The sequence below is a fragment of the Antechinus flavipes genome, chromosome 4 (genome assembly GCF_016432865.1).
Source record: "Antechinus flavipes isolate AdamAnt ecotype Samford, QLD, Australia chromosome 4, AdamAnt_v2, whole genome shotgun sequence".
Classification (NCBI taxonomy): Eukaryota; Metazoa; Chordata; class Mammalia; order Dasyuromorphia; family Dasyuridae; genus Antechinus; species Antechinus flavipes.
The window spans coordinates 26,689,118-26,715,922 of record NC_067401.1 but is presented as its reverse complement, the minus strand read 5'-3'; the positions used below and the strand labels follow the sequence as shown (position 1 = coordinate 26,715,922).

The 26,805-nt window shown below is 47.8% G+C and overlaps 1 protein-coding gene across 2 annotated transcripts; it reads left to right on the top strand.

The window, feature by feature from the left end:
* The first annotated feature begins 1,849 nt into the window (after positions 1–1,849).
* SERPINF1 (serpin family F member 1) lies at positions 1,850–26,567 on the top strand. 2 transcript variants are annotated; one of them, XM_051992171.1, is made up of 8 exons: positions 1,850–2,000; positions 10,699–10,784; positions 12,798–13,002; positions 14,740–14,895; positions 16,213–16,416; positions 23,762–23,904; positions 24,135–24,345; positions 26,228–26,567. In XM_051992171.1, exons 2-8 carry the CDS (start codon positions 10,704–10,706, stop codon positions 26,485–26,487), a joined length of 1,260 nt encoding a protein of 419 aa, XP_051848131.1. In that variant the 5' UTR covers positions 1,850–2,000; positions 10,699–10,703; the 3' UTR covers positions 26,488–26,567. The 2 variants fall into 2 exon arrangements, with proteins under 2 accessions (XP_051848131.1, XP_051848132.1); XM_051992172.1 differs by lacking the exon at positions 16,213–16,416 and adding an exon at positions 17,218–17,421 and having other exon boundaries at positions 1,862–2,000.
* The last annotated feature ends 238 nt before the right edge of the window (positions 26,568–26,805 follow it).

Sequence of the window (26,805 nt, the reverse complement as noted above, 5' to 3'; positions counted from 1 at the left end):
TCAAGTCCCTCCCCCTCATTTTCCACATGAGGAAACTGAGCCTAGGGGAGGTGAAGTAACTTGCCAAAGTCACACAGGAAGAATTTGAACCCAGGTCCTCTCACTTCAAATCTAGTACTTTCTCCCTCTTGGCTGCCTCTCTCTCCTAGAGTGTGATTTGCTGGCATTACAAAGTACCTATTAGGCAGCTGAGTTACTTTTCTTCCCTTTCTTTTTTTAGATCTTAGAACTGACCAGTTATTAGGGACCTCATATCATAGGATCAAAGATCTGGAGCTGAAAGGGACCTTAGTTCCATACACACACACACATATATGTATATATATTTAGAAATAAAATCTTTATCAGAAACTTGCAAATATTTCCCGTTACTTGCTTTTCTTCTAATTTTAGCTGCATTGCTTTTGTTTCCACAAAACCATTTTATTTTTATATAAGCAAAACCATCCATTTTACCTCCTATCTCTTGTTTGGTCATGACTTTTTCCTTGCCCCCAGATCTGACAAATGATTTTTTTTCCATGCTCTACTATAGAATGGACCTGTCTTTTTATAGAGGAGGGAACTGAAGGTGAAGTTCAATTTAATTTAATAAGTATTTATTGGGGCAGCTAGTTGGTGCAGTGGATAGAGCATCAGCCCTGGAATCAGAAGGACCTGAATTCAAATCTGGTCTCAAACACTTAATACTTGCCTCATGAAACAAAAACAAAAGCGTTTATTAAGTGCTTTTCTGTGCTAGACGCCAGTGGAGACAAAAAGCATTGCCTGTTCTCAAAGACCATACAATTTAAAGGTTGGGAAAATATGCAAACAAATGTATACAAAGCAAAGATACATACAAGATAAATGGGACATAATTAAAAGAAGGAAAGCAAAGGGGGCTTAGGAACATGCCTAAAGTCACAAGGGATCAGGGTTAGCCAGTTTGCTGCTTTTTTTTTACTAAGCTACAAGTTATCTCTCATCCAGTCTAATTTTCTCTCTTCCTTCCTTCCTTCCTTCCTTCCTTCCTTCCTTCCTTCCTTCCTTCCTTCCTTCCTTCCTTCCTTCCTTCCTTCCTTCCTTCCTTCCTTCCTTCCTTCCTTCCTTCCTTCCTTCCTTCCTTCCTTCCTTCCTTCCTCCCTCCCTCCCTTCCTTCCTCCCTCTCTCCCTCCCTCCCTTCCTTCCTTCCTCCCTCTCTCCCTCCTTCCCTTCCTTCCTTCCTTCCTTCCTTCCTTCCTTCCTTCCTTCCTTCCTTCCTTCCTTCCTTCCTTCCTTCCTTCCTTCCTTCCTTCTTTCCTTCCTTCCGCAACTGGGGTCAAGTGACTTGATCAGGGTCCCACAACTAGGAAGTGTTAAGTGTCTGAGGTCAAATTTGAACTCAGATTCTCCTGATTTCAGGACTGGTGCTCTACCCACTGCGCCACCTATCTGCCCCAGCCTATTCTTTTTCAAAAGAGGAAACGAGTCTGAGAGAGGAAAAGATGTCTATTTTCCAGAGTACAGCATTCTCTCTGCCTTTGTTTCACACCTGGAGTGCCTTGGCTTGAGACGTTCCTGGCCCTGAAACCACTGGGAGTCAGGGAAGAAAGAGTCTTACTTTCAGGTAGCTAACTGGATAGAGCACCAGTTCCGAGTTCAAATTCAGTGTGTGACTCTGGGCCAGTCACTTAACCCCATTTGCTTCACAAAAACACACTCAAAAAAGAGTGTTAGTTTTCCTATTAATAAGTGACTAGTCTGGAAGGAGACCGTGTATGAGGGGTGCTGGACTGGGGGGAGGGGGAGTCTGGTTGAAGTTCGCCCCAGGCTATGTTGCAATAGTACATTCAAAATGAGAGGGGGTTGCTTTAAGAAAGGCACAGCTGTAATCTGAAGCCGGCTGGCTGTTGGACTGGGAGGCTGGGGAAAAAAAAAAAAGAAGAAGAAGGCGGCTAATGTACTTGTTCGAACGGATCCCTCACTGAGTGCAGGCTCCGGCCGACCAAAGTGGAGAGCGCGGCGGGCAGGATCCCCAGGTGAGGAGCTCCCGCCTGCCTTGGGCGGCCCCGGCTCCGGCTGAGGAGCCTGCACAGGCAGGGAGGGAGGGGAGGGCGATGGGGAAAAGGGCTGGGGACCGGGCTGCAGGAAGGGGACCCCCGCAGAAGGGGGGGAGTGGCCAGGGCTTGGGCAAGGATGGAACGGATGCTGTGCGGCCAGGGGGCTTAGGGGCGCACAGCGGGTACGTGGGGGCAGCAGAAGGCCCCGGGTTTTGCAGACTTTCCCCATCTAGCCATAAAAGGAGGCCTGGGACACTTCCCAGGATGATAGGAGACTCAGGGGGGAGGAGGTAGGTAGAGGCTGGGGGATGGAGATAATGGGGGGCTAACGGCCCCCCAGGTGCCTTCTGTAGATGCTCTCGTTTGATCTTCACGCGTTTCCCCTCTCCTTTGGGAGCTGGGCTGGGGAAGGGCTCCCACGTGGAGCAGCTGAACCGAAAGCCCCTCCTGGGCCCCCTCCCCCGCCTGCTTTCTCTTCTTCCTTTTCCAAATCAGCTGGTGCTGATTTCAAAGGCAACTTCCCAGAACTGCAAGCAGCTGTCCGGCTGAACTCCGCGGAGGGGGGTGAGGGGGGGGCGCAGCTGGGCCCTGCCCATCCTCAGTCTCCCCTTCCTGCCTCGGTATGCCAGCCAAACGCTTTCCAGATGTGCTGGAGCACAACCTCCCGGGGGCCGACGGCCCCTCCAAAGGAGCGCCGCCTCTTGGCCGAGCCCGGCTTATCTGATGTGGGATGCTGTGAGCCAAGGGCCCCGAGACCGCCGCACCCCTTCTGCTCCCAGGGGGAAGCCGCAGTGAAGATTAGACTCGGTGCCAAAGAAAACCTCCTGGCTTCCCAGAAACCCCACCGCCTGGCTCTCCCCCATAGTGCTTGGCTCTCCAGCCAAGGACGGAAGGGAGGGTGGCTCCCCTGCCAAAAGCCGAGGCTCCCCGAGGGCAGCAAGGTGGGAGTGTGGCTCCCCCGGGGTGAGGACAGTCTGCTCCCCACAGATGGAGCCCGGCCCCTGGGGGAGATGAGAGAAGCGGCCCTGGGGACCCCCTCAGAGGGCAGGACAGGCCCTTCCCCAGGCTGCCTCTTCCCGACCCACTGTGGCTTGACCCGTTCTGAAAACTTGAGCCTTAAGTAGGAGACCTTGAGATTGCTGAGCCGGTAGTTCGCAAAGAACTTAATGTCTGGTCAGAGCCTTAACTAGGGTGGAACAACTGGGGCTTTGACTCAGAAACAGTAACAGAGTGGGGCTGATTGCGCTGTACTCCCGAGCACCTAATTAGCAGTTTCTTTTGGACTAGACCTGGAACATCATAAATATAGGGATAGCTAATGAGGATCCTTCCTCTACAAATGTCGAATGCCGTCTTCTGTACACTGGGTAATCTTAGAGTTTTCTGGGACACAGTCGGCCCATGTCAGAGGCAGGACCTGAATCCAGCTCTTCTTGCTGCTTCTACTTTCCTGCTTCTCTGGCCACTGCCCAGACTGCCTTTTCTTATTAGAAGTAAATGGTTAAAATGAAGGAGCTCGCCTGGATTCAAATCTGACTTTGGCCACTTATCACCTAGGCTTCAGGACAGCTAACTGGCACACTGGGCCCAGTCAGGGGTTCAGATCTGGCCTCAGAGCTTCCTAGCTGGGCAAGTCACCTAACATTGCTTCAGTTTCCACAAATGAACCAGAAAAGGAAAGGGCAGTCCACTCCTCTGAGGACTTTGGAAGTCCTTCCAGCCTAACTCGAGGCTTCTGTGATGCGTCTGAGCTGTATGTGCTCCCTTTGGTGGCTGCAGCTCAGGCGGACCCCTCCCTCTCACACCCTGGCTTTCCCTTTTTCAAAGTTGACCTGGAAGCCTCTTCTACCCGGCTCTCCCGGTCAAGTTTCCCGACGCTTGCCATCATTAGTCTTTGATTCTGCTTTGGATGGGGTTCATCCAACAGGGGCTGACCTCTCCCAGGGCCCCTCGCAGAGGAAGAATCCTTCCCTTGCCCAGGCAGGGGGCAGGCCCTTCCTCTGTTTCAGCCTCCATATGGTGCTCAGGGGCTTGTGGGTCTGGGGGGAGGAGAAGGAGTGTTTTCTGTACAACAGGACTTAATTAGAAACACATGTGCCGGCTCCTACTTGTCTTCCCAGCTTGCAGGGAGGTTCGTTAAATACCAGCTGCCTCGTCTGGGTTTGGAGGATGTGGCTTCAGGGTGGGCCCCTGACCTTGACTTGGCTGGGCTGGGCCAGAGCGGCCCCGGTCTCACAAGTGAGCTGGACTGCACGAGGTCGGCTCCCCCCGAGCCCATCCCCCAGCGCTCCCAGCTTGCCCGGGGGCCAGCCCAGCCATTAGCCTTTGGATGGGATGGCGCCATTTTTTCCCCACATGTGTGCAGGAGATAACAAGCTCTGGCTCTTGCCAAACTGTGTGACCTTTGTCTGACCATGAGGAGATGTGTCCCAACGAGGGCAGCCTAAGTAATGGCTCTTGGTCTGAGAAGAGCATCCCGCCCCTACTGCCATAGAGACCCCAGCACCTCTATTTCATGGTCCTTGGGTGGGGGGTTGTTTGCATAAAACCTCCTCTATAGTCACACATCATCCCCGTCCAAATAGAAATTAGAACCAACTAATTTTTTTTTTGGTTTTTGTCTCATTGTGTGGAAATGATCTATATTCCAACCGCTTCATTTTACATATGAGGAAACTGAGACTGAGAAAAGTGGGATGACCTGCCCAAAATCACATGGGCGGTTCACCTAGGTTGGACAAATTTCAAAATGGCGGCCAGTGCGTTTGTTGCCTGAGGACAAGCCTGGCTGTGCACGGAAGGTCCTCAGCCCAGTGAAGCTCCCAGTGAGGCTTGAGGGCCCCTCAAAAACTTTACCCAGTCACAGGACCAAAAGATGTCCGTTGGAAGGGTTCTCAGCGGGCAAGTAGTCCAGCCCTCACCCGAACAGAAATTCCTTCCACCCCCTCGGCCTGACAGCTGGACCCTCCAGCCTCTGGAGCCCTTGAGTGAAGGGCCTTATCTGTGAGCGCCTGTTCCATTGGCACCAAAGTTCCTGGGCCTGAATCTTGGTTTCCCCCATTTACTACTTATGTGACGTTAGGCGTTTACTTTTGGAGCCCTCAGTTTCCTCATCTGTAAAAGGAGGCTTTTGGTCTGGCTGACCCCTTCAGTGCCTTCCAGTCCTAGCTTTCACTGACAGATGGATAAATGTCTCAGACGAGTCCAGCCAGAGAGAGAACGCCCTTGGACGCTTCGGGACTGTTTTTCAACATGGGGGAATGATTTAGTCCCTGAACTATTCAGCTTTCTTCCCATCGCAGGCACCAGGTTCCAAGCCTCGTTCCAGGGATGGAGCCGAAGGCAAAAAGCTCCTCTCTTAGTGATGGGGCAGGTTTGGATCCTCTGAGGCTGCCTTTCCCAATACCAAATTAATCGGTTGGGTGCATCTCTGGACCTCAGCCTCTGTTGGCCTGAATTCTCAACTGAGGCCGGCTAGAAAGTCCCATCGGCTCTGGGTGGGGTTCTTCCATGGGTGGAGTGGGCAGCTGGAAGCCAGGGGAACGTTAGCATTTTTTATCTCACACAGAGAAAAGCTGCTCTCCGCCGACTCTCACTTGGTCAGCCTCCTGCTCCTCTTCCTCTGCCCCGCTCTTTATTTTTTTAATTAAAACTTTTTATTTTCAAAATGTAGGCATGGATAATTTTCAACATTCACCCTTGCAAAACCTTGTGGTCCAAATTTTTCCCCTCTCTTCCCTCACCTCCTCCCCTAGACGGCAAGTAATCTAATATATGTTAAACATGTGCAATTCTTCTAGACATATTTCCACAATTACCATGCTGAGTGCAAGAAAAATCTCTGCCCCCCTCTTACAGAAGGCAAGAGCCTGTGTGGAAACCTAGAGCTCCAGCGCTCAGCATTTGGTAGAAAAGCTGTGGCTTCTTGGGGAGAATGACCCAATCTTAATGGAAAAAAATTTTGAAGTCTCTCTCTTGAGTTCCAGTCCTGTATTACCAAATGCCTATTAGATGTCCTCATTGGGAGATGAAGCAATATGGTAAAATGGATAGAGTGCTGGATGTAAGGGAAAGAAACAATGATTTATTAATACCTACTATGTGTCAAGCTCTGTGCTGTGTTTTATAAATATTACCTCATTTGAACCTCATAACAATTCTGGCAGGTAGATACTATTATGATCCCCATTTTACAGTTGAAGAAACTGAGGGAGACACACATTAAGTGACTTGCCCAGCATCTCAGGGCTAAACTAGTAAGTCTCAAGATTTGAACTTGAGTGTTCTGGACTTCAGGTCCAGCAGTCTGTCCATGATGAGACCCAGAAGCCTTCACTCTAAGCACTTACCATCTGTTCAACTCTGAGCAAGTCCCTCATCCTCTCTGCAGTTTAGTTCCCTCATGTACAAATTAAAGAGTTTGAATTTAAGATTTGAAATATTGCAATGATCTAAAATTAATCATATTCCAAACAGAATATATCTTTCCCCCAAACCTTACTCTTCTTCCTAACTTTATTTTTTTTCAGGAGACACCATGATCCTTCCAGTCACCCAAGTTACAAACTCGTAGCCACTCTCTAGTCTTTCCTCTCCCTTCACTGCCTACATCCAACCAGTTGTCATGTCTTGTCTATTCTACTTCTCAAATCCATCCCCCTTTCTCCAGGCATGAGACCACTGCCCTAGTTTAGGCCTTTGTTACTCTTGTTTTTACCACCAATCTCTCTGCTCTCCAATCTATTCTCTACAAAACTGCCAAAGTTGTATACCTAGACTCTAAATAATGTGAATAATAAATCTCCTGAAATAGTCACAGTATTTGAATTCACACTGCATATTTTCATTAGGCTGGAACCAATTACCATGTTTTAAACAATTTAAACTTCAAATAGTGCAAATTTGAATACACGAGGCCATTTCAGGGGATTAATTATTCACATTAATCAGATTCAAGGTATTTTTAAGAAAATAATTATACTTTAACATTCATTTTTTTAAAAAAAATTGAGTTCTCAACTCTTTCCCTCCCTTTAGTCCTTCCCCCACTCATTGAGAAGGCAAGCAATATGATATCAATTATACATGTGAAGTCACATATTTCCACATTAGCCAAGTTGCTGAAAAAAAAAGCAAGAAAAATAAAATAAGTAAAAAAGGTATGCTTTATTTGAACTCAGAGTTTATCACTTTTGGATGTAGATAGCACTTTTCTTCATGAGATCTTTGTAATTGTTTTGTATCGTGGTATCTTTTTACTTTTCTTTTTTTTTCTCTTTTCAACAGTATTTTGTTTTTCCAATTAGTTTTCAATATTCATTTCTGTAAGATTTTGAGTTCCAAATTTTTTCTCCCCTTTTTCTTATCTCCCCAAGACAGCAAGCAATCTGCTTTAGGTAATAAATGTATCATTGTCCACCATTGATCATTATTACAATATTTCTATTACTGTATACAATATGCTTCTGGTTCTATTCACTTCATTTTGCATCGTTCATACACCTTTTTTTCTGAAAAAATAGTTTCTTTTTGTCATTTCTTACAGCACAATAGAATTCCATCACAATCAGATACAACAATTTATTCGGTCATTCCCCACTTGATGGGCATCTCTTTATTTTTTATTTCTTTGTCACCACAGAGCTGCTATGACTATTTTTTGTACATTTAGATCCTTTCCTTTTAAAAAAATATTTTTGAGATACAGAGAATCTAGCTATTTTATAAAAGCAGAGGTATGATTATGTACTGCCCAAGAAGCTTAACGTGATTGAATTTGAACCTCTAGGTTTGGCATTCAAAGACTTTCTTATTTGGGCTTTCCAGACTAATTTCAGGTTACTTACCTTCATAGACTCTCCATTCTAATCAAATATACTTGTTGTTCCCTGCATAGGGCAATCCATTTCCCACCTCCCAGCATTTGCACAGGCTGTTCCCATGTTAAGACTATTTTGTTTCCTCACAATCTCCTCTTGGAATACCTAGCTCTATTCAAGACTTGGCTCAAGTGACATCTTCTGAGATGAGTCTTTTCCATTATTACTTACCCTAATTAATTGCTTACTTATTTTACACACACACACATACTAGAATATAAATCCCCTGTGTATTGGAAATGTTTTCATTTTGTCTTTTTCTTGTCGGCATCATGACCTAATGGATGGCCTCTGTGTCAGGAAGGAGTGAGCCCAGAATCTGCCTGTGATAAATACTGCCATGTGATGTTGGACCAATCACTTCTCTCACAGAGACTCAGGCATCCCTCTAAGACTATAAGTGATCAAGTTGGTGCTGACCCACATGGTTAAAAGGACTATTGTTCCTGGGAATACCTTATAACAACGAAATCACATATTAGTTTCTCCCTCTACTCCCTCAACCCGCCCTGATCCTTAATAAATGCTTACTGAATTGAAAGAGGCAATTAATTTTTTTCTTTTGTTGTTGACGGGTACTTAAGAAACATCATCAAAGACAAACATTTCCATATACACAGAACAGCTAAAGAAAATTATATGCAAAAGCACGGATTGGTTATGTTTGGAAAAGAACATAATTTCAAGTAGTAATTTTAATGCTTTCCTGCTCCTGTTCTTGTCCAGGAATTAAAAAATTACTCCGGGAGTTTTAAAAAATGTCACAATGACCCTATTTTATTTCTTTTCTATCTTTTTTTTTGGTCTCCCTATTGATCATTTTTCTTTTCTATGTTCGTCTGCTCACCCCCAGTTTTTTAAAACCTCTTGTAAAAAGAAAAATAAGCACTGTTCAGCAAAACAGATCCATACATTGACCATGTTCCAAGATGTATATCTCAATTTACCCCTTGAATCCCTTATTTCTCTGTCAAGGGGTTAGTATCATGTTTTATCCTTGGTCTAATTATTGCATTGACCTACAACTGGAAAGGATCTAACAGGTCCTCATTTTTTTCTCTCATTAATTTTTTTTTCCAATTCCCTCATTTTAACAACTAAAGTCATTGAAGCCCAGGGAAATTAGTAGATTTGCCTTTGACTTATATAATGTAATTCCATATTTTAAGAACTCAAGTTCTTAAATCTTTTCAGATTTAAAAAAAAGTCAGTTATTGTATAAGTTGTTTTCCTGGTTCTGCTCATTTCACTCTAAATCAGTTTATGGAAGTCTTCCTGGGTTCCTTTTGTTATTTCTTATGGCACAATAATATTTCCATGACATCCCTCTACCATAGTTAGTTGAGCTGGTCCTCAGTTGAGGGGCATCTTACTTCCTTTCACTTTCAGTTCTTTGCTACAACAGCTAACTAGTTTTGTGCATATGAAAGGCTCCTTTCCCTCTTTCTTGGATCTCTTTGGAGGTATTTGAAACAGTCAGATTACAGCAATCCATCCTATTAAACCTTCCTCTGGTGTCTTTGACCCTTTAGCTGAAAACACAAGGTCTCATGGTTACTTCCTGGAGCTGGATAGTGCTAAATAGCCTGAGGAAGGTGCCAAGGGGGCAGCGGGAGTGGAGAGGAGCTTTTGTAAATCCTGGGAGCAAACACAGGTTTAGAATAAAAGCAATTCATGGAAAGAATAATGTCTCTAGGGTTAGAGGTCCTGGGTTCAAGTCTGCTTCTGACATCAGCAGTGTGATCTTGGGGAAGTCTCTATTTTCTCACCTATAGAATGAAAATGTACCGTCCAGGGGTCCTCAAATGTGGGGTGGCTGAGGGACGTCTCAAGGACCCTTTTGTTTGGCGGGGGGATTGGGAAGGGCACGGGAGGAAAAGAAGTTCTAAGACATTGGTAAATATTGGTAGAGATAGCTCACGTAAAGCTCACTGGGGGTCCTCAATAATATTTAAGCGTATGAAAGAGTCCTCTGAGAACTATGACCTACTAGGGGTCCTCAAACTTTTTAAATAGGGGCCAGTTCACTGTCCCTCAGACTGTTGGAGGCCGGATTATAGTAAAAACAAAATCTTTGTCTTGTGGGCCTTTAAATAAAGACACTTCATAGCCCTGGGGGAGGGGGGTAAACGTTCTCAGCTGCTGCATTTGGTCCGCAGGCCGTAGTTTGAGGACCCCTGACCTAGACGATCTTTAAGCTCCCTGTTAGTTTCCAATTTATGACTCTGCTACCTGTGCTACTTCTGCTGTGTGACCTTAGGTAAATAACTGCCCATCTCTGAGTCTGATTTTCCTTTTGTACTGGATAATCTCTCAATTCTCAGTCTTATAAATTCCCTCTCAAAACGGTCTCGTGATTCCCAAGCAGAAAGTCTGGGAGATGAATCTGCCGCGTCTGTGAACCTGTAGAAGCCAAATAGAGAATGAAAGAAGTAACTATGGGAGCCGTCACATCGTGCTGTTCGATCGTTGTTCAGACGATTCGGTGACCTCATTTCTTGGCAAAGACATTGGAGTGATTTGCCATTCCCTTTCCCAGCTCATGTTACAGAAGGAGAAACTGAGGCCAGTAGGGCTAGGTGACTTGTCTGAGGGCAGATTTGAACTTCCTGACTCCAAGGTTGTCGCCCCTGATACACAGTAAGAGCTTAACAGGTGTTTCCTGAGCCACTGACGTAGCCAGTCATTCCCCAGTGGGAGGAGCAGCCTGGGGCTGACTCTGCCTCAGTTCCCACACTCTGCCTGGGGCGTGGGCTCCATCCAAGCTGGCGCTTCTCCACCTTTCCTCCCCCCCCCAGGCTCCATGATGAAGACCCTTGTGGCGTTCCTGTGGGCCATAGCCTTCGTGAGCTACAGCAGCTCCCAGAACACAGCCGGGACTGAGGTGAGTGAAGAACGGGGTGTGTCTGGGTTTGGAGCGAGGGTGAACGAATCTCAGAAGTCTCAGGCCCTGGGGAAAGTCCTGGGACACTGGGAGGCCCTGAAAGAGTCAATCCTGGATCTTACTGGGTGATTGTGGGCAAATCCTTGCATTTCTCCATCTGCAAAATGGGAATAATAACGCTGGGGCTTCAGTATTTCATACACTGTAAAGTCGTCCACAAGCGCCTCTCCCCCCTCCCTTCCTCCTCTGTCTTTGTTTTTCTACGAAAGGACATTGGAAGGCAAAGCTCCTGAGCTCGCCAGGGCCGTCCTGCCCATTACGTGACCTGAACTAACCCCAGGCTGCGGCGCGCTCTGCGAGGCTGCAGAAGAAGCTGCTGTTCCAGGCTTTAGCTGCGCTTTTCTCTTCTTCTTCTCTCACTTCCTGACGCATTCCTCCTTTCCCATAGAAAGTCCCTTGTAACAAATAAGCACAAACAACCTCCCCCTCCCCTCTTTTCTCCCTCCCTCTTCCCCCCACCCCCCAGCTTCCCTTAGCCTGGAGCTTTGGGTGGAAGGATGGCTGCATATGGAAAGGAGCTCGGAGGGGAATTCTGACCCTGGGCCAGCTTCTCCCCACTCCGGCCTCAGTTTTTTCCTTTGTAAAATGGGGATCCGGACTACCTGGTGTCTGGCGGCCAGGGCTTCTGGAGGCCAGGGCTTCTGGAGGGCAAGGACTTTCTCCTGGGAGCTGAATTCTAAGCACCTGCTCCGCTTCAGCTCCCAGCAATCCTTTCCTTCTCCTGGTTCTTACTAGGTAAACTTTTGCTAACTCCCCTGTAAACACGCTAAGTACCCTTTATTCAGTGTGACCTTGCAGGATCCACCCTGACCCACAGCTACAAAATTACACAATTCTTTAGCGATCCTGCACTTTCTCCTGAAACACCTCTTCCCCCCACCTCACCCCCCTTTTTTTCTTTTCTTTTTTTTTTTTTTAAGTACCAATTATTTCCCATATTGTTCTAAGGTTCTATGTCATCATTTAAATGAATTCTCTCTCTCTTTCTCTGTCTCTCTCTCCCTCTCCCTCTCTCCTTCCCTCCCTCTATTCTTTTCTTTCTTCCTTCCTCTTTCTTTCTTTTTCTCTCCATTCTTTCTTCTTTTCTTCTCCCTCCTTCCCTTTTTTCTTCCCTCCATCCCTCCCTCTCTCTCTCTTTCTTTTTCTTTCTTTCTTCTCTCTTTCTCTCCCTTTCTTTCTCTGTCTTCCTGTCACTTATTTTTCTCTTCCTCTCTCCCGCTGTTTCCGTCTCTTTTTCCTTCCCTTCCTTCATTTCCCCCCTCCTCTCTCTTGCCTTTGCTTCCTTTTCACCTCTCATTTGCACACAGGACTCCACTGTCCATTCCCAAACGTGGATATTTTGTGGACCCCCTCTCTATCTCACCCTTGACTCTCAGGATGGCTTTGGGGCTGCTGCACTCTGGCTCCCTAACCGCTTTGTAGCCCATCACCTGCTATTTATTTTCTGTCCATCACGTATGCTTATGCAGCCCCTCCAGTCTCTCCCTGGACCCCTGGCACTCTGGGCCTTGCCTGAGCAAGCTCTAGCTGAGTGTCCGCCTGGCTGGTTCCTTGAGTGTCCTTTGACTACTAGGTTCCTCAAAGGGCAGGGTCAGTGTCCTCTCCTCAGGGCCTCCCATGCGCCTGGCACACAGCTGGCACGTGATACATTCTGGTTGGTCAATTAGTGGCTAACCAGGCTGCTTCTGGGTGGCTCTCCATCCATCCATCCATCCATCCATCTATCTGTCCGTCTGTCCGTCCCTCCACGAACTCATGGGTACTGGAGGAATTTCTTTTAACATCGAGCCAGAATGACCATAATTAAAGGCGAAACCCTCCGGCCAAAGACAACAGACACCACCCACGCCTTTGTCCCACCTGCCTCCCCAAGCCCAGGAGAAATGGCTTCCAGGGGCTTGGGGATCTCTGGGCCCTTCCTCATTTAACCTGGAGTTCTCGTGCTTTTCCCAGGAACCCCTGCCAGGGCCTGATGCCACGGGGGCCACGGTGGTAGAGGAGGAGGACCCCTTCTTCAAAGTCCCCGTCAATAAGTTGGCGGCGGCGGTCTCCAACTTCGGCTACGACCTCTACCGCCAGAAGTCCAGCGAGAGCCCCACGACCAACGTGCTTCTGTCTCCACTGAGCGTGGCCACTGCCCTGTCCGCGCTCTCTCTGGGTGAGATTTCGGGAAACCTGGGCAGAGCACAGCGCTCCTCACCCGGGCTTCAGGAACTTGTTTTGTGGATATTTGGGTTCCTTTTTTCTAGATGTTCTCTGAGCTCCCCTCCTTTTGGGTTCTAGCTCTCTGTTAGTTCTCACCCGGGTGACTGCTTAAGCTAGAACTTGGTCAGACAGTAGCTGAAGGGTCACTTTCTCAGGGTAGGGAAAAAGGAAGGCGTCTGGCCCAAGAGCTGGATTATGTGTGTCCATGTGGGAGGGCTGTGCTAACACAAGGATCTCACTAAGTAAAGGCTCTTATCAGCCTCCATCTGCTGACAAGGGACATCTTGGGACACTGTTTGCCCAGGTAACCTCCCTCTTCCCTTCGTTCCTTTACTTGTATCCTCACATTCAGAGTCTATGGCTATTTATTTTCTTATTGAAAGTCTCTAGTGATGGGTACCCCATAGCTTTCTTTAGTCATCTATGCTTCTTTCTTTCTTTCTTTCTTTCTTTCTTTCTTTCTTTCTTTCTTTCTTTCTTTCTTTCTTTCTTTCTTTCTTTCTTTCTTCTTTCTTTCTTTCTTTCTCTCTCTTTCTCTCTCTCTCTTTCTTTCTTTCTTCCTTCCTTCTCTTTCTTTCTTTCTTTCTTTCTTTCTTTCTTTCTTTCTTTCTTTCTTTCTTTCTTTCTTTCTTTCTCTTCCTTCCTTCCTTCCTTCTTCCTTCCTTCCTTCCTTCTCTTTCTTTCTTTCTTTCTTTCTTTCTTTCTTTCTTTCTTTCTTTCTTTCTTTCTTTCTTTCTTTCTTTCTTTCTTTCTTTCTCTCTCTCTCTCTCTCTCTCTCTCTCTCTTCTCTCTCTTTCTTTCTTTCTTTCTTTCTTTCTTTCTTTCTTTCTTTCTTCAGGGTCACACAGCTAGGAAGTGTTAAATGTCTGAGGTCAGATTTGAACTCAGTTTGTGCTCTATCCACTGCGCTACCTAGCTGCCCTGAAAAAATTTTTTTTAAGTCTTCCTTATATTCACGATACATATCCATTTTGGTCCTTTAGACCAAAGCTTCTTAAACTGTAGTTCATGATCCCTTAAACTGTGGTTCATATGGGGGGGTCACTTAACTGAATGTTAGGGTCACAAAATTATGATTTATTATTCTATTATCAATAAGTGATTTGGATACCTGTTTTATATATCTATTTTATATCTCTAAATTTTATATAAAATTTCTTGGGCAAAAAGGGCAATAATAAAAGAGAATAGATGAGTAGTATCCTAGCCAAGTGGCACAAATAGAGTATGCAGGCCTGGAGTCAGGGAGATTCATCTTCCTGAGTTCAAATCTGGCTTCAGACCCTTACTAGCTATATGACTCCAGATAAGTCACTTAACCCTGTTTGCCTCAGTTTACTAATCTGTAAAATCATCCGGAGAAGGAAATAACAAACCATTCCAATATCTTTGCCAAGAAAACCCAAAAAGAATAAGAACCCAACAGCCAAGACCCTTCTCTTCCTCTCAGTTCACTGAGTGAATCTCATATCATTCAATAAAATAGAAAGGATGGGTTTGGAGCCAATTGCCCTGGGTCCAAATCTTAGCAAGGCTGCTTACAACTCATGCTAAACTGGCAGCCACTGAACTTCCCTGGACTGCAGGTTTCTTCTCTGTGCAGGGAGGGGCTTCGAGGGATGATGTGCCCGAAGACGTCCCTTCCTGATCTGAGGTTCTGGTTCCATGATCTGTGGTCCTCCCTTGGCAGGTGCTGGCCAGAGGACCGAGTCCACCATTCACCGGGCCCTCTATTACGACCTGATTACCAACCCAGACATTCACGGCACCTACAAGGAGCTCCTGGCCTCCGTCACTGCTTCACAGAAGAACCTAAAGAGCGCCTCTCGGATCGTCTTAGAAAGAAGTAAGTCTTTGGTCTCAGAGGCGGCAAGAGGGTATTCATTGGCCCCCTGGTATAGCACGTGTCCTCCCGTGCCGGACCTGGCGCTCCGCTCCTACTGGGCATTAAGGAGGGGCTGGTGACCGTGGCTTCCTCTGCTCCGCGGCCGCATGGGCTGCCAGGATCACAACCCGGACGGCTCGGCATGGTAGGCCGAGGACGGTACCAGGCAAAGCTGAGAACTGGTAGAGGAACGGAATAACAAGAAGTGGAAGGGTCTCTTGGAAGGAGAATCCATTAAAAAAAATAAAAACTCTTAGAAATCAATTCAGGGGCAGCTAGGTGGTGCAGTGGATAAGGCATCAGCCCTGAAGTCAGGAGGACCTGAGTTCAAATCTGGTCTTAAAAATACTTAGTACGTCCTGGCTGTGTGACCCTGGGCAAGTCACTTAACCCCAATTGCCTCAGGAAAAAATAATAATAAATTAAAAAGAAATCAATTGATCAACAAGCATTTATCTATCTTAAGTTTTTTTTGGTTGCATTTTAAAAATATATTACTATGGTTTTCCCCTTTGCTTTGATAAAATTCTTCAAAATATATAGAATACAATATATTCTATATAATAAATAGTACTCTTTTAAGAGAAAAAAGGAGAGTATTTAATTGTAACCTTCTCTAGGGCAGGGTGAGGAGGGAGTAAGAAAAAAAACTGCATAGTCCAGAACAAAAATAAACTTAGAAGGAAGCACGGAAAAGCAGGATAACTTTGAAAATAATGTTTTTTTTTTTTTTTTTTTTTTTAAGTAAACGGTCTGGAATGGAATTGTGTAGTTTTATATGGAATCTTCTCTTTCTGTTATTATACTTGGAAATGTTCTTTTTTTGGTCTTTTTTGGATTTAAGTTCAAAATGAACTTAATTCAAATTCAACTGAGTCCAAAAGGATTTTAATTCAAATTCAGATTCAAAATGTACTAAGTAAAAAAATTTAAAAAAAGAAAAAAGAAGAGGAAAAATCAGCATAACTGGTTCATACTTCCAAAAAGTCTGAAAATATTACCATTCTTATTTGTGCAGATGTTCTAGTTCTGCAAACAGTGAGGTGGAGGGGTCTTCTCATATCTCTTCTTTCAAATCAAGTTCCGTCTTTATAATTTTCAGTAAACACTTATTAAGTGCTTACTACGTACCAGGCACCGTAGGAGTGCTTTGCGTGCTGATAAAAAGGGCCGAGGATGATCAGTCCATGATAATTTACAGTCTGGGCCTGTTTCATGTTCCAAAGGCAAAGAACTAGATTTTTTTTTCCCTACACTGACTATCTCCTTGCTCCCCAGAGCTGCGGATAAAATCTGGGTTTGTTGCTCCTCTGGAAAAGTCTTATGGGATTAGGCCCAGGATCCTGACTGGCAACTCCCGGATCGATCTCCAGGAGATGAATAACTGGCTTCAAGCTCAGATGAAAGGGAAAATCTCCAGGTCTTCCAGAGAATTGCCCAGAGATATCAGCGTCCTGCTCTTCTCCGTGGCTCACTTCAAAGGTGAGAGAACCCAGAAATGCTTGTGGTCAGCAAGGGGTGGGTCTGGGGCTTAGGGGACCCCATTGATCTGCCTTCATTTTATTTGCAGTTGAGGAAACTGAGGGCAGAGCAGCCCAGGGTCCTGCCCAGTGTAGAAAAATGGGTTTAATCAAGGGGAAGTGTTATTATGTAAGAAAGACTGGAAGGGAAAGAGTCCAACAAGCAGAGGAGGGTCACAGAGATGCTTCTTCCCAAGCTGGACAAGGGTTAACAGTCTGGTATTCTTGGAAGATTAAAAAATGGATAAAGGGGAAGCCGGATGGCACAGTAGATAGAGCACCAGCCCTGGAGTCAGGAGGACCGGACTTCAAATCTGATTTCAGTCACTAAACACATACTTGCGGTGTGGCATTGGGCAAGTCGCTTAATTCCAATTGTCTCACACCGCGCTCCCCCCCCAAAAAAAAAAATTAAAAAAAGAAAAAAGAAGAGGAAAAATCAGCATAACTGGTTCATACTTCCAAAAAGTCTGAAAATATTACCATCTCTTATTTGTGCAGATGTTCTAGTTCTGCAAACAGTGAGGTGGAGGGGTCTTCTCATATCTCTTCTTTCAAATCAAGTTCCGTCTTTATAATTTTCAGTAAACACTTATTAAGTGCTTACTACGTACCAGGCACCGTAGGAGTGCTTTGCGTGCTGATAAAAAGGGCTGAGGATGATCAGTCCATGATAATTTACAGCCTGGGCCTGTTTCATGTTCCAAAGGCAAAGAACTAGATTTTTTTTTTTCCCTACACTGACTATCTCCTTGCTCCCCAGAGCTGCGGATAAAATCTGGGTTTGTTGCTCCTCTGGAAAAGTCTTATGGGATTAGGCCCAGGATCCTGACCGGCAACTCCCGGATCGATCTCCAGGAGATGAATAACTGGCTTCAAGCTCAGATGAAAGGGAAAATCTCCAGGTCTTCCAGAGAATTGCCCAGAGATATCAGCGTCCTGCTCTTCTCCGTGGCTCACTTCAAAGGTGAGAGAACCCAGAAATGCTTGTGGTCAGCTAGGGGTGGGTCTGGGGCTTAGGGGACCCCATTGATCTGCCTTCATTTTATTTGCAGTTGAGGAAACTGAGGGCAGAGCAGCCCAGGGTCCTGCCCAGTGTAGAAAAATGGGTTTAATCAAGGGGAAGTGTTATTATGTAAGAAAGAATGGAAGGGAGAGAGTCCAACAAGCAGAGGAGGGTCACAGAGATGCTTCTTCCCAAGCTGGACAAGGGTTAACAGTCTGGTATTCTTGGAAGATTAAAAAATGGATAAAGGGGAAGCTGGATGGCACAGTAGATAGAGCACCAGCCCTGGAGTCAGGAGGACCCGACTTCAAATCTGATTTCAGTCACTAAACACATACTTGCGGTGTGGCATTGGGAAGTCGCTTAATTCCAATTGTCTCACACCGCGCTCCCCCCCCAAAAAAAAAAATTAAAAAATGAATAAAATGGGGATCTTAACATAAGATAATAAAATCATTGAAATTTAGGAAATTCGTGGGAGCATTCAGGGGGTACAGTACCAGGCCTGAAATCAGGAGAACCTGGGTTCAAATCTGGCCTCAGACATTTACGAGTTGTGTGATTTGGGGAAAGTCATTTAACCCTGTTTGCTTCAATTTCTTCAACAAGTAAAATGAACTAGAGAAGTAAAACAAATTATTCCAGTATCTTTGCCAAGAAAGATCCCAAATGGGATCACAGGGAGACAGACGCGACTAAAAAATGACTCACAACGAAAAATTCAAAATGGAATCTCTGGGGCATAGTATCTATTGGAAAGTTTATGAAGGTTTAAAAAAAAAAAAAACAAGGAAAAATACAAATGACTATGTAGCAAAGTAAACAATTCTATTTGTTCTCCCTAGAGACCAAAAGCTTTCCCTTGGGAAGGGTTTTTACTACAGTCATTCAGGAAAATAATATCTCATTTACACATAACCTTTTTGCAGGAAAGAAGTACAACAGCAAAAAAGCAGGCTTAGAATCAGGGGTGTGTTGGAGTCAGGTCGAAGAGGCCCAAGAGCTGATTGTTAAAATTTAAGTGTGATCGCTTACACTTCACAAATCAGCCAACAATACAACCAGGACTTGGTTTATTGTTTTGTTGATTGTTTAGACTTAAGAAAGTGATAGGAAAAAAAGGTAAATAATGCAGATTAAAATGAAAAGTGTGTTGTGAGTACCTTCCCTCTCCCCCTAAAAAGCTGGTTGTTAAACCTTTAGCGGCGCACTAGACTCCTGATTGCACATTAGAGTTGGAGAGTCATCAGCAAAGTTAGAATTCAAACCCATCCACTGCCTCTCCTTGGTACATGGCCTAGCTCTGCTACTTGATAGCTGTAAGACCTTGGGAAAAGCACCTCATTTCCTCATCTATAAAATGGGGGTAATATCTGCATGACTTATCCCAGTAGGACACAGAAGGTAGAGCTGAGCCAAGTCCAAGAAGCTTAAATTGTGGGAGAGAGAGAACTTCCCTGTGTGAACAAGGGAGAAACGCTTTCTTTATTCACTCCCAAAGCATTTATCAAGTGTCTATTATGGTTCAGGCCTTGTAGTAGATGCTAAAGTATCAGGAACAACAACAAAATGAAACAGTTCCTTCCCTCAAGGAACTTAGATTCTATTGGGAGAAATGTATAGTTAGAAGTATGTCAAATATATCCAAAGCAGAGTGAGAAATGGGAAGCACTGGCAACTGAGGAGTTAGGTAGGTAATCTCTCTCTGTCTCTCTCTCTGTCTCTCTCTCTCTGTCTCTCTGTCTCTCTCTGTCTCTCTGTCTCTCTCTCTCTGTGTCTCTCTCTCTCTCTCTTTGTCTCTCTCTCTGTCTCTCTGTCTCTCTCTCTGTCTCTCTCTCACAAAGCTTTTTATTTTCAAAACAAAAGCACAGATAATTTTCAACATTTGTGCCTGCAAAACCTTGTGTTCCAGTTTTTTCTCTCTCCCTTTTCCCCACCTTCTCCCCTAGATGGCAAATAATTCTCCTATACATAGGAACTATCTCTTGAGGAGGTGATATGACCAGAAATTTGAACGAATCTGAGGATTCTGAGAGATGGAAGTGAGCTGAGAACATGTGTCAGGCATGGGGCACAGCCTGGGCAAAGGCATGGAAGGGGGAGACAGAATGTTATGTGAATTTGTGAAGGGGAGCTCAGAAAGGGGAAATGAAGGGGAGAGGGAAGCATTAAGGGCCTACTATGTAAAAATGTAAATCCCATGGGTGATATGAAGAGGAAACAGAGCAGCCTGCTTTAGAGAAATCCCTTGAGAGGAGGGACTTCTCTCTGCTGTTACCAGAAAAGTTTTTTGTTTTGTCTGTTGCTTGTTTTTTTGTTTGTTTTTTAACTGGCCTGTGATTTCAGGTCCTGGTGAAGAGTTTCCCACTACCAACACAGTTCTTGGCAATTTCTTTCTATCTATCTATCTATCTATCTATCTATCTATCTATCTATCTATCTATCTATCTATCTATCTATCTTATCTAATGTCTGTCTGTCTATCTATCTACCTATTTTTTTTTTTTTTGGAGGAATCAGGAATTAAGTGACTTCTCCAGATAAGTGCCTGAGGTTGAATTTGAATTCAGGTCCTCCTAATTCCAGGGCTGTGCGCCTTCCACTGCACCATCTTGCTGCCCTTACGCATCTTACATAGATAGAATTGCCCAAAGCCCCCAGTGGTTAGATGACCCACCCAATATGGTCCAGCTAGGATTTGAACTTCCTAACTCTTCCACATGCACTCCTTCGTGCATTTCCTCCCCTCTTGATAGCCCAGCTCTTTATCAACTATACTGGATTTTTAAAAAAAGTTTTTATTTTCATATACAGATAGTTTTCAACACTCACCCTTGCAAAAACCTTGTGTTTCAATTCCTCTGCATCCCCTTCCCCTAAATGGCAAGTAACCCAATATATGTTAAACATGTGCAATTCTTTTCTCCATATTTCCACAATTATCTGGCTGCACAAAAAAATCAGATCAAAAAAGGAAAAAAAATGAGAAAGGAAACGAAATGCCAACAAACAACAATAAAAAAGGTGAAAATGCTATGCGGTGATCCACACTCAGTCCCCATAATCCTCTCTGGGTATGAATGGCTCTCTCCATCCCAAGTCCATGGGAACTGGCCCGAATGTCTCATTGTTAAGAACCACGTCCAGCAGACGTGACCATCAGATAATCTGGCTGGAGTCTTTTTATTTAAAGCTTTTTTTGGAGTATTTATTTTTGATTAAGGCTTTTTCTGTCCACAACGCGTGCACAGGTAATTTTCAGCATTCACCCTTGCAGAACCCTCGGGTTCCAGTTTTTTCCTTCCTCCCTTCCCCTTCCCCCGGACTGTAAGTTATCCAGTATAGGTGAAACCTGTTATGCTAAGCGTTAAGGCTGCCCCGAGGACTCTCACCTGGATAATCCAGGTGCCCGTGCTGGCGGGCACAGGGGGCGCCTCCCGCTGGGCAGAAGCTGTCCCGGAGCTGAAGACCTGCTTGCAGCTTTTGCTGCGGGGGAGGGCCGGGGTTAAGGAGCCAGGGGCGGCCCAGGATGCCGCGGGGCGGCCAAGGATGGGCACTGGGAGCCGGGCTTGGAGGGAGGAGGAGGGAGCCTGGGAAAGCAGCTGGAGGGCGCCCTTGCTTCAGGCACCGACTTCTAGGCAGGAATATTCGTTCCAGACTCACCGCAGGGGAGCCGAGCGGGAGAAGCGGTGGGATTAGCATTTCAAAGCCGCGTGGAACCGGGGCTGAGGTTCCCTACCCAGCATCCCCCGGCTGGTTATTTGACTGAGGGCAGACCTTCCCTCCTGCTTCTTTCTATGAGTCCCGGCTCTCAATTCTAACGCCTTTCCTTCAGTGATTCCTCCCCGCTAATTCCCTGTGTATCAGGCTTGTCCCGAGGTGTTTGCCCGATGTCTCCCCCATCCGACCGTCGGCCTCGGACAGAAATTGTCCGTTGCCCTTCTTGGGATCCCCAGCGTTTGATGTAGTGCCTGGCGCACAGTAGGTGCTTGACAAATACGGACTGACTGGCTTCCCCTCTCTGCACTTCACTCCCTTTCTCTGTAACAGCAAGAGCAGGAACAGTCCGTCTAAGCCAAAACAAGCGTGGGTTCCCTGGGCAGCGAGGTGGCACAGAGGGTGGCGTGCCAGGCCCGGAGTCAGAAGTTCAAATCCAGCCTCCGATACTTTGGGGTGACCCTGGGCAAGTCCCTCCATCCCGCTTGCCTCGGTTTCCTTATTTGTAAAGTGAGTTAGAGGAGAAAATGGCAAGCTGCTCCAGCTGGGATCTCTGCCAAGAAAACCCCCAACGGGCTCACAAAGAAATGATTAACCACAAAAAATGGGGTTCCGGGCAGCGCGCTGAGGGTTTCAAGGAGGCAAAAGACAGCCCCCGTGCCCGAGATGCTCCGGTCGGACAGAGAGACGCCGGCACACGGCTACGGGCAACGGGACACACACGGGACACGCTTGGGGCATCTGAGAGGGAAGGCCCTAGGACAGAGGAGTTTGGCTTATATTCCAACCTGTGGTTTTATTCATGCAGCTGGAGGTGCAGGGCCTGGGACTGCTCAGGAAGACCCACATTCAAATGTGGCTGCAGACCCTAGCTGGGGGACTGACAGGCTCTGGACGAGCCACTTTTCATTTTCTCCATTATTGGGGAGAGTGAAGACAACATCTGTAAAGAGCTAGATCATAGCCCGCATAAGGAACCCCTCCCCAAGGCAGGCCGGCGGCTTCTGGGCCATTTCTAGTCTTGGAGAGCAGCCCTCAGAGGTTAAATGACATGGCCAGGGCCAGTTCTAGTGGTCTCTGATGAAGAGCCATCTGCCCCCAGAGAGAGGACCATGGGAACTGGACCACGGCATTCTCACTCTTTTTGTTGTCGTTTGCTTGCTTTTTTTTTCTTTCTCATTTTCTTTCCTTTGATTTTTCTTGTACAGAAAGATATTTGTGGAAATACGTATAGAAGAACTGCACACGTATAACATATATTGGATTAGTTGCTGTGTAGGAGAAAGGGTAGGAAGAAGGGAAGGAAAAAAAAATAGACCACAAGGTTTTGCAAGGGTCAGTGTTGAAAACTATGCCTATGTTTGATATGCACAATACCACCTATTTATAATAATATTATTATAATAAAAATAAATAAGGTGGCTAGGGTTACCCCGTCAGATACATTAGAGACAAGTGATCTCTAATCTCAAATTTTGTTATAGTCTCTTTACATGAATTTTATAAAAGGTGTTTTGCCCCCACCCTGCCCCGTTTGTCTCCCTCCCTTTTATTATTCCACTATTTCCTTCTGGGGCTCTGAACCCTGACTTCCAATGCCGGACTTGGTTTGTCTGTGTGATCTCTGGCAGTGACTGCCTTAAGCTCTAGGGTTTCCAAAGCTACACCAGAACAGGAGCTGGTCCACAGGGGCTGGAAGATTTCTCCAAACCAACCCCCTGCTATGAAGTCACTGGTCCGGCTTTAAGAACAAACTAACAAATAAAAACAACAGCAGCCCATACTTGTACGTGATTTCTAGATTTACAAAGTGTCCCAATTATGTGACCTCACTTATCTTCAGAACCACCCTATGGGGTCGGGGCCATTATCAGCCCTCCTTTCACAGGCAAGGACACACGAAGTCCGGAGGGACTGAGGTCAGACCTACGTCCTTCATCCTTCTGGCTCACCCCACTGTGGGTGATGGGAGGGCCTTGAAGGCCCTTCCTAGCTCGGACGCCCCATTATTTAAATGATTGTGTCTGCAGACTAGCTTTATAAAAGGGTTTCGTGTCCTTCCCTCCCAAAAAAGAGAAACCCAAGTCTTTCCAGGCAGTTTCCATTCTCCGATTGCTACAAAACTGTGTTTCTTTAGAGGAAGGCCATGTGGGGCAAGCTCTAAGCCGGGCAGCGGGCCCTTGGGATCACAGTCTGTTCCGATGTTTCCTGCCTGTGTGATAGGAGTGAGTCACTTCATCTCCTCTGTGGCCATTTCCTTGTCTCCAAAATGAAGGGAGGGGACCAGATGATCTCTCCGGTTTGGTTCTTATCAGTGTAAAAATGTCAAATTAGCTTTTTCTGAAGCTGCTTAAAGAAGAACAATGTCCTGCACACTGGCCTTGGCTCTTAATGTCTAGTTTACACGGGAAAATTGGGATTCTGGGAACTGCCCTATGCTCATTCTTCAGATAGAGCCCCTGACGGGCCGGTTCCCCCAATCCTCCCGGTTTCTGTGAGGCTTAGGATGAGCCCGTTGCTTCACCCGCTCCCCGTCCCGCCGCCCTCGCGCTGCTGATGTCTCCTGTTTGCCGTCTCCTTCCAGGGCAGTGGGTGACCAAGTTTGACTCCAGAAAGACTTCCCTTCAGGACTTCCACCTGGATGAAGACAGGACCATCCGGGTGCCCATGATGTCAGACCCCAAAGCCATCCTTCGCTACGGCCTGGACTCGGACCTCAACTGCAAGGTCTGATGGGAGTGGGGATGGGGTGGGGGAAGGGAACGAGGGGCTCCAGATCCAGCCGCCTCATCTGTAGGGGGGGTTAGTGATTCTCGCCTGCTGCCCGCCATGGAGACCCGGGGTCTCGCCAACCTGGTTGGGAGGGATGGGGCGGGGGCTCGCCCCCCTCGCAAGCTCCGGGGGAGACGGCTGGGCGCGGGCTACCCTTGGACCGCTTCCTTTTTCTGCCTCCTCAGATAGCCCAGCTGCCCTTGAGCGGGAGCATGTCTATAATTTTCTTCCTGCCCGTGAAAGTGACCCAGAACTTGACCCTGATCGAGGAGAGTCTCACCTCCGAGTTCATCCACGACATCGACAGGGAGCTGAAGACCATCCAGGCCGTGCTGACCGTGCCCAAGATCAAGCTGACCTACGATGGCGAAGTCACCGAGACCGTGAAGCAGCTGAGTGAGTGGGGGAGCGGCGGCCTGCGGGGGGGCTCTCGGGCGGGGGGCCGAGGGGCTTCCACAAAGCAGGGCCTGAGGCCCTCGCGGGCTAGGAGACTGGCTCAGTCCATACAGGACAGGAAGGGACAGAAATGAACCCATTTCCTCCACAGCAAACAGGCTGGTTTGGCTAGAATGCGGGATGTCTGTCGTCTCTCTGCCCATGTATCTGATCATGTCTGTATTTCTGAGCGCATGTCTGCATACGTTTGTGCGCATGTGCACATGTGTGTGAATACGAGATATCCGTGTAAATGTGCGTGTAGCTAGAGCCCCACAGGGAAAGAGGTTACATGTTAAGGGGAATCTGTAGCTGATCCTACAAACACTGAGCATCTCCAGGATACTTTAGGTTTTACAAAAATCTTCTCTCATCCCAGTCCTGGGAATAAATAATAACCATCATTTGAACAGTGTTTTCCCTCCCAAAAGTTGCAGAGCTTTAAGATGCATTATCTCGTTTCAGACATAACTCTGAGAGGGAGGTGGGAGAAGCCTTATCATACCCATTTTACAGAGAAGGAAAGTGAAGTCCAAAGGAGAACAAATACATATTATACCCTTTGGACACATGAGGAAAAGGAGACTTCAGGGAGTAGTTTGTCCCCCTGGCCCTGCTAGTGTCACAGCTGATCCTCCCCCCCAGTCTTGTGGACCCGAGCTCAGGGTTCTGTCCACAACTTCACGGGGCGAGGCGATCATCCCCAGAGCTGCTGGATGTGGAAGGCCCCCTAACCTGGGTGGTGTGGGTTGGATTTCTCGCCACCGGGTCTTCTGAAGTCCGGGATGACCAGGGGCGGAGCTGGCAGGAAGGCGAGGCCCCTTGCGGCCTGGTCAGGGCTCCTCCTCTCCTTCCCCGCGGCAGTTCCTGCCCTTTGGGCTCCGCCGGCACAGGCCCTCATCCCGCTCCCCTGCCCCGGGGCACCAGCTTCCTCACCGGGGTCCCCGCCAGCTCGGCCCAGCCCAGGTCCCCCTCATCTCAGCTGCAAAGTGATCGTCCTGAAGCTCTTGTCTGAGCCAAGCCCAGGGACACGGCCCCTCCCCATCAGGATGGAAAGTCCCTGAAGGCAGGGGCTGGTCCACTTTACTTTGGGACCTCGGGACCCAGGGCCCTCAGCGCCTGCTAAAGGGAGGTAGCTCAGGCCCAGGAAAGGGCATGGATTTGGAGGCAGACGTTCTCTCTGCCTCTGCCTCCCTCCCTGTCTCCCTCTCCTTCTCTGTCTGTGTCCCTCCCTCTCCCTCTGTCTCTGTCTCTCCCTCCATCTCTGTCTCTGTCTCCCTGCCCCACCCCCCCACCCCCGGCCCCCTCCCGCTGTCCTGGTTTATATCCGGTCACTGGCAGGTGGCTCTGGGGGGGAAGGGGGGACAGGTGACCTTGCCCAGCCTCCCTCCGTGTCACCACCGGCTCCTGCTGCCCTGGGCCTCCCTGAGAAGGGACAGACCAGCCCCTCCCCTGTCTCTGCTTTGTTTTTAAGCCACCAAACCTGAGCCTGAGTCTCCAGTACCAGCAGCCCACGGGGCTCTCTCTCGCCCTCTGCCCCCACTGATCGTTAGCATTTGGAGCTCTCGGCCGCCGGCCACGGCCCTCTCTGGGCCCGTCCCCTCCCTCGGGCCTCCCTGCCTAGTCTAAGCCCCAGCCGGTGCGGCGAGAGGGGCCCAGCTGGGCCCGCGAGGATCCGGCTCAGCTCCCGGCTCTGAGTCGGTGACTGGAGGCAGAGCCGCGGCTCCGGAGCCGATCCCTCGGACGGCCTTCCTTGGGGCGCTCTCCCCCCGGCTTTCCGGGGCTGCCCCGCCCTGGCCCCGGGCCCTCTCTGGGTGCTCACGGCCCCCTCTCCTCTCTCTAGAGCTCCAGTCTCTGTTTGACTCCCCGGACTTCAGCAAGATCACGGGCAAAGCCATCAAGCTCACGCAGGTGGAGCACCGGGCGGCCTTCGAGTGGAACGAGGACGGGGCGGGAGAGGCGCCCAGGCCCAGCCCGCAGCCGGCCCGCCTCGCCTTCTCCCTGGACTACCACCTCAACAAGCCTTTCATCTTCGTTCTCCGGGACACGGACACGGGGGCCCTTCTCTTCCTTGGCAAAGTCCTGGACCCCAGGGGCCCCTAAGTGCCCGGGCGGAGATGCCCCCGGCTGCCCGGCACAGGGGCTGCCCCCACGCTCTCTAATAAAGGTGGTCCTTGAGCCTCTGCCCCGCCTGCCGTGCCTCTGTCCCCCAGTCTCTGACTTCTGGGCCCGTCTCCCTGCCCCGGAAGTCACCGCCTGCGTTAACGGGCAGTTGCCTCAGTTTCATAACCCGGGGATCGCCCCCCCTTCCCCGCCCATGCTCCGTCGTCCCCCCATTTAAAGCCAGCCTGAGGGCACCTGGAAGTACTTAAGGGGCTGCCACATGGGGGGGAGGGGGCCTCAGGGCAGCCCCGGGGGCAC